Source organism: Microchirus variegatus (genome assembly GCF_963457635.1).
Source record: "Microchirus variegatus genome assembly, chromosome: 11".
Lineage (NCBI taxonomy): Eukaryota > Metazoa > Chordata > Actinopteri > Pleuronectiformes > Soleidae > Microchirus > Microchirus variegatus.
In genome coordinates this window covers 13749026-13756923 of record NC_139812.1, presented here as the reverse complement: position 1 = coordinate 13756923, position 7898 = coordinate 13749026, and the positions used below count along the sequence as shown (strand labels likewise).

Sequence of the window (7898 nt, the reverse complement as noted above, 5' to 3'; positions counted from 1 at the left end):
AATCTCTAATTTTCTCCATTAATCATTTGGTCCATAAAATGTCAGAAAATGTTAAAAAAGCGTTGATCAGTGTTTGTCAAACCTGGAAATGACGATGTTCTCAAATGTCCATGTTTTGTCCACAAACCAAAACGATTCAGTTTTAATGATTTAATGAATGATTTCTTCACACCGATGATCAATTATCAAAACAGTTGACGATTAATCTAGTAATCAATAATTAATCGATTAATTGTCTCAGCTCTACTTAAGAACTACATCTAGACAAGAAGGAAGAGAAGAAACAAGAACACATTAAGGATGGTCTTAATTCCTCTTAAACAACAACAACGTTCATGTGTCAACAAATTGAAGATTAGCCAGACTTTACAAGCTTCTCATCAGTGTTTTATTCTTCAGGAAATTTGGCATTGAAATGATTGTGTATACACTGGATGTTTCAACACTATTTTCTGTCATCATAAAACTTCAGTTGCAATGAACTGCAGGAAACCTTAACTACCACGTGAGGGCAACATTCATCTATGAGTTATGTCATGTGTTTTGTTTTGTTTTCCTCTCCAAGTCTCCAAAAGCAAATACTACTGACAACTAGTTCAATACTAATTAGAATGGTAGGAATTATTTAATATACCACATATTCAGTTAATGCTCATGTGTTTTAATGTTTAGGGTTTGCAATGATTTTATTTAGTGATCCCACACATTAACCAGTTGAAATCACTTGAAATCACTTTCTTTGGTATATACGTTATACGAAGTAATCATTTATAACAAACGTGTCATGTGTGGTATAATACAAAGGGACATGTCAGGACAGCTTCACTGAGGACTTGAATGGGCAGATTAGTACCAGATGTTCACTGGGACCCAGAGGCCAGCAGCCAATAGTGAGGGAGGCCATTTGGTCTGTGGGAGGAGCTCAGTCATTCCCACTTCTCAAGATTTATTCTAACAGGTAGTTAAAGCACTAACCAGGTCAACAACAGCAGCATCAGGACAGACGCAGGAGCGAGCATCAGGACTGTTTCTTCAGGAGCATTTTTTTTTGTTTGTTTGTTTGTTTTTTCGGATCATGACCTTTTCTCCAGCATGCTGAGCAGGAAAGGGTCTTGTGCGGGCATGATGAGCGCAGCCGTAGCCGGAGTGGACCGCAGCAGGGTCGGCGAGAGGCTGCAGGCTGCTCTGGCCGGGCTGCAGGAGCTGCATCTGCTCAAGGACAGACAGAGCGACATGGTGAGCTGGGCGCTCGGGATGGACCGAGAGGAGCCGCTCACTGCTGCCCACGCAGGCTCCGAGGCTGCGAGGACCGTGGGAGCCGAGGAGCAGCGGCTGGAGGCGACCCTGACTGCACTGAAGCAACAGCTGGTATGAACATATATATATCTATAGAACTTTACTCGTCTTTTTCATGTGGTGCGTGTGTAGTATTCTGGTATGACTGTTAACTTTTATGATGCGTCCTTCTATTTTAAACTTCTTCAATAGTCCTTGGGAAAAAAGCCGTCAGCTGATGCTCATGTGGATTCAGCCTTCAATTATTACCAGACACACTTTCATGCGCTCAGCTGGGGGTAGGAAGTCAGATAGATGTCATAAATCAAGGTTCACTGCAGGACCAAGGGGGTTTGAGCCAAATGCCAGAGAGATAGATAGATAGATAGATAGATAGATAGATAGATAGATAGATAGATAGATAGATAGATAGATAGATAGATAAGTTCCCATTAAGTCTTAGGATGGACTGATGTTCAGAAGAGGGTTTTAATCGTATCCCATTAAATCTAACACAGTGCATGTGTGTACTGAGGTTGTGGTGGTGGGGGTATGTTCTTAATCATTAACCACTAATGCCAGGAAATGTTTTTTAAATAGTGGATATTTTGCTGTAGCTGACACCCACTGAGAGTCTTAGCCCTTAGAGGCTCTCTGGTGTTGGAAACAATTTCCTCTGTGGAGTTTGCTATGAGCAGCTTTTTCCATGAATGCTGCTGTTATGAAGCGTCGGACTGGGAGTGCAGGGATTAAGGTGCTCTGCCTGACTGCAACAATGGACCAGTGCACCGAAGGACAGATCATAGACACTTTTGTCAGCTTAAATAACCCTTTTCACGTTTTTTTTCCCAGTATAGAGCAATGTACTGCAACTTCACTGCACGACATCTAACCCTGTCCTTCACAAGTCGACCAAAACTTAGATTTTTAAACATTAATTAGAAAGTGCATTTTTTTTTTTAATATAGTTTTGAATGGACTGTAACTGTAAATGCCCAGCCTTTGCTGCAAAGCAAACAGTCCCTTAACCCAACCCCCAAGCTTTCCTCCTCTAGTAGTTTACACAATGGCCAGGCCCTCGCAGTGGGGGAGAAATGAGTTACCCACCACTGCTTCTTCCATGTTCCCCCATGTCCTGCTGGGGTTAATCATCAGCCACAGCTGAGCCACAGCTTTGTTTTTCTAATGGCTCTAGATTAGGGCATCCTTTATCTGAACAGACCCCATCTTTATAAAACTATTATACTGTTAACATATATCCTCACCTTAATGACCAATTTCCCTACTCATACATAAGTGTATTTCTGTTTTTATTGTATAATACTCTTCTGAGAAACTCTAAATACAATTTAATTCTCGGTTTAAGTTGTGCCACATGTAGTTTTTCAGGGGCTCAAATTTGTTGTGCTGCCTGTTTTACAGTCTCGCCTTCGAAAACAGGACGTTGGCCTGAAGTCTCACTTGCAACAGCTGGATCAGCAAATCAGTGAGCTTAAACTGGACGTAAGCAAGGCCTCCACCGAGCAGCTGGAGAGTGACAGCAGGCCAAGTTCAGGTGTGTAGGTGCCCACACTCACGCACACTAAAAGCGTTTCCTTTTTTTTGCCTCATAGGACAAACTAATGCCTGCATATAACCTTTTATGACATAATTTTAATAGGAAAAATTCTAAATTGATATTTTCTTTCCAGGTTTTTATGAACTCAGTGATGGTGGTTCCTGCTCCTTATCAAATTCCTGCACCTCTGTGTACAGCGAATGTCTGTCATCGTCCCAGACAAGCCTTCTGCTTCCCTTGAGCCCTCCCAGCCCCTTTATTAGCCCTCCATCACAAGCTGATGTCTGCCGCCGACGCTCTGCCGATGAGAGCACGACCCAACCCAACCTGCCACGTGCCACAGGCCTCCATCTTGGCAGCAGCAGAATCCGAGCAAGCACTACAGGCACCGAACAGACACGACCAAGACCTGTGTCCACAGGTAACTACGTCTCTTTATCCCTAATTTAAGAAAGGCCACATTCATATAGTTTCAACGAATGACTGAGTTGAAAAGTTAATCAGGATGTTTTTGTGTTGCCTTTCAGGTGATCTTGACAGGATGATGGCTCAAGGGCCAAGCTACTTCAAATCTGGGGATGCAAAGAAACCCTCCATGTGCCCAAACCTGAAGACTTCCACAATGGATCCCAAGTTTCAGAGCAACCTGGTGTCCCGCAGTGGAACAGAAGTATACCATTACCCCAGCCCTCTGCATGCAGTGGCTCTTCAGAGCCCAATATTTTCCGCTGGAGGCAATCCAGCACCTGGGCTTTTAGAGGGTCAAGCAGCCTTAATGAATGGATCTTACCCGAGGGCACACATGGGCAAAGATACCAAGAACCTTGGATACATTGACAAGCTCCTACAGCGCAGCTTAAGTAAAATCCAGAGTGAAAGAGGCACAGAGAATCGGCAGACACACAGCGACTATCCCAGGAAACCAACTGAAGTTATAACAGTGTTTCAAGACGTGTCTCAGAAGGAGGTGTTTTTGCGGCAAACTCATCCGGCTCTGACCACAAACAACATCCAACTGGATAGAGATCAAAAGAGACACTGTATGACCTTCTCCAGTCAAGAGCCCACTGAAAACACAAACCACAAACAGCCTGAGAGAACTCAAGAGGTTCCATATAGATACTCTCTTCCTGTTGCCATGAAGGAGTACAACTCTGATGAGATCACCACTTCAATCCAAAGAAAGAATGGTAAGCCCCAAGGAGAATATGAAAGTGCAGCAAGAAGCCATTCAGAAAAGAGATATGGGGAGAATCCAGAGTCAAGACCACAAGAGAGGAAGGACCATAGACAGAGACCGCTGATGGCTCATAGCTCCAGCGCAGAGGAGAGTCAATGCTTCGATGTTCATGCTGGTCACACAGCTTCCACTGAGTTTGTCCATGCCAAATTTGTCCCTGCTGGATCCCAGAGGGTCAAGGTGAGACAGGCAGACCGTAAAACCAAAGCTGTGAAACTCAGAAGAAAAGGTGCTGATAAGTCTCGATCTGTGAAGCAGCATTATGGGTACTCATCTGGTGAGAGGACCAGAGAGGCTAGTGGTGGCACTAGAGGAGAACAGAGGAGGTCTGGAAAGGGAAAAACAACCCAGAAAATAACCACTTGTCACACAGAGGAGCGCAGACATGGCTCAGGTTCAGACTCCAGCCACTGTAGCCCTGGAGTCATGTACGCCCAGCAAGTCCATCCTAAGCCACATCCCGTCCCTGCTGTCCCTGCAAAGTCCAGTAAAAGCCGAAGACTTCCATGCATGGAGTCTGAGTATTCTGTAGTTCAGAGGAAGCGCAGGCAAGGAGCTGCCAAGTGGCCGTCCAATGCAGAGATGTTCCAGGCGGCATGTGCTCAGCGTCAGAGGTCGAAAGATCCCCACTTTCAGGCACCAGGGAGCATGCAGATGGTCCGCAGTATGAGCGCCAAACCAGGCCAGTGGAGTGGACCACCTCGTCCCTTCCAAACCTCCATGTCCACCAACTCTTTCTTCTTTCACAATCTTAATGCCAGATACCCTCCAGCACCTTATCACATGTCCAGCCTCTACCCACCCAGATGTGAGTCTGAGTATTCAGCTGAATGTGCCTCCCTCTTTCACTCTACCATTGCGGAAAGCAGTGAGGGGGAGATGAGTGACAACACCACCAACCGCTTTGGGGACAGCGAGTCCAGCCAGAGCTCCCAGTCAGACTCTGACAGCAGTCTGTCTCTAGACGAGGAGGACCAGGTGGACAGTCACGAGGAGGGAAGTCTGGTCTGGGCTGAGGTTGCTCTGGGGCCCACTGCTGCTGGAAGGCCCCTCCAGCAGCTCCCACCACCCGAGACATCAGCCTGCAGGATTAAAGCTTCTCGAGCTCTGAAGAAAAAGATTCGTAGGTTCCAGCCAGCCTCAATGAAGGTCATGACCCTGGTGTAATGATATTCCTCCAGGCTGAAGGAAAATTGCTCCATCTCACCCTGAGAAGCAGTCACTGTGCAACTGTTTAACAAAAAAAAAAATAGTTTAGCCCACACATGGTGTACTTAATGGTGGAGTGTACAAAAGCATGTATAACACAGTCACTCACACTTAATTTGTAAATATATATGTTGTTGTAATGGAAGCTTCTTGTGGTATATGTCTGCCTTTGACAGTTTCATTGATATATAACACTGTCATATTTATGTTTGCATCTGAAAATATTGCAAATAATACTTTATTTTCACTTTTTAGGTTTTTGGTTTTTTTGCTCATTGTAAATAACTGCCCACGTGTAATGCATTACAATAAACACATATTTAATCCTGTATTGTGATGGTTCGTACTGCATTTTGTCAATCTCCCTATCTTCCCTCACATTCAGACACCGTTTAAGAACACAATTAGCCCCTGTCCATAAAATGCGTGGGTTAAGCTGTGTATAGAAATAGCACAGTTTCATCAGTATGTGAGTAATGCTGGCAGCATCCATCTTCTCGTGACCATTTTCACACATGTTGGAAAAATCTCCACTCATTCTCCCCCACTGAGGCTGACCAGTTTAGCACAGACAGCGGTAACGGCTCCTTATCTGGTTTCCTGATCTCACCCAGCTGTTGGTTTAATTAGCTGCAGCTCTCAGCCCAGACAGTCATATCTGATTAAAGGGCGAAACCTGTCGGTCTCAGTCATTTAAATGTAAGTAAACAGTTGTGCGGGTGCACTAAAACATCGTCGCACTTCTACAGTTTCACAAACAGTCGTTTGACATCGCGTAAGTGGAAGTTCAGGTTTCCGAGGAGAGAGACCTGAGGTTTTCAAACAGTTGGTGAATGTGGCACAAGGGGTGCACATGGGATTAGGCAGGAATGACAGATGATAAAAGTCTCCTCATTTTTGTGCTGTCGTGAGGAGATTAGACAGTGAGCAGCTGCGCACCGTTGCACAATAATCGCATTTCCTAAATCTCCCTTGGTATCTTTTCATTAAAATTCTTGCAAAGATGGGGTAAGCAAAAGGACACTGGTGAGGGCAAGTACTTGGGTGATTGTCAAATTTTAGTCCTCTCTCCTGTGGTCATCCCTAATAATGTTTTTTTTTCATATCATGCAGCCACTGCGAACATTCGCAACCAAGGAGCTTATACAGCTGAAATGTTTTCACCATTTCATAAAATTGGACTTTGAAGTTTGTGCTCCCTGCAGATCCTTTCACTGAGAAGACCTTTATTTATTTTTTTATCTCTGAAAATTCATTTAGCAAGAGTCTTTCACTCTCATTTCACTTTAAGTTGTGTTCCCTTTGATTAAAAAGAAAAGGAGAATGCACCATTCTTAGGTCAAACTCATTCACCGAAATATATTCATTCAGCCGCATTCTTTTTTTCTTTCTTTCTCTATTCATCAAAGACAAGACGGGTCCAAAGTGCAAAAAGATCCATTAACTACGGCGAGTTGCCACAACTGAATCAAATTATTAGGATTTGTACACCCTGCTGACCTCTGTCCTCTCAATGAGGAGCAGCAGCGAGTGGTCAGTGGGATTAGTGCCGCTGTTTTCAACCCAGCTCAGAAGGAGCATGACAGGTCCTGGACTTGTCTTTGATGTTGAGTATAACAGGACTGAGTCGGCTTGACCTTGTGTGCATGCTGACCCTACCAGCTGTAGTGTTGGCTCATCTCTAGTCTCACAATAGAGAGGTCAGGGGCCCTTTTGTACCCTCGCTGTCTCTTGCCTTGTCTTTTTGTGTGTGTGTGTTTCTCCATGTTCAACATGTCTTACCGTTTACTTTCCCCCCCGTCCTTCTAAAGGTAGTCTATTCTTTCAAAATATATTCTTTCTTTGCACAATCAGTGCCTTAAAAACTACACGTTGTAAGGGGATGCATATAATTCAGTCAGAGAGTGAGAACATTGATGACCAAATGCAGCAAGTGTGCAGGTGCACACCTGCAAATGAGATCTGGTCATGGTTTTTAAAAGGTTCAAAGTGGACAGGACACCATTATACTGCTTTTTTAAAATGCTCCCTGTGGACGACTGTCGAGTCAAATTGAAGACCACAGATGTCAAGTGGGATCTCATTACACAGATTTTGGTTCTGCCTCATCATACATCATTTACCTGAGAACACATGGTCTCATACTCAGGTGACACCACAGCTTCTGATCTAGTGCTCAAGTGAACATGACAAAGACAATTTTACTTTTATTTGAAGTTGTTTAATCAGAAAAAAACCTGATCACTGACATCGCATTCCTAGCTTTCCACATATGCATATCTAAATCAGTCTGTAGAAGAACATGCTTGTCAGTGTCAACTGAGATATAAATAGGTGCAAGTGTCATGCGAACTACTACGGTTCAGGGACAGGTAAACACTGAGATAATGCAGCGATCGCATGTCACTGAGCTGCTTTGGACAGTGATCGTATTACAGATCAGATCAGAATACTTCACTTCCTCTCCACATACGTCACACTCCACTGACAACCATTTCGTGCAGAGTTGTGCACCTACAGTAATCCAAAACAAGGATTATCTGCATCTATCCGTTTTTGGCACGGCTCAGTGCTAACAATTCCATGAAAATGTGATATCTGAAAACAAGGAAAACA

The 7898-nt window shown here is 44.1% G+C and overlaps 1 protein-coding gene across 1 annotated transcript; it reads left to right on the top strand.

Moving 5' to 3' along the window:
• Positions 1–1092: 1092 nt before the first annotated feature.
• Positions 1093–5240, top strand: dact2 (dishevelled-binding antagonist of beta-catenin 2; the record flags this gene model as incomplete). Its single annotated transcript, XM_083897218.1, has 4 exons — positions 1093–1368; positions 2698–2830; positions 2967–3254; positions 3361–5240. The coding sequence occupies 4 exons, from the start codon at positions 1093–1095 to the stop codon at positions 5238–5240; spliced, it is 2577 nt and encodes an 858-aa protein (XP_083753344.1).
• Between the last annotated feature and the right edge of the window lie 2658 nt (positions 5241–7898).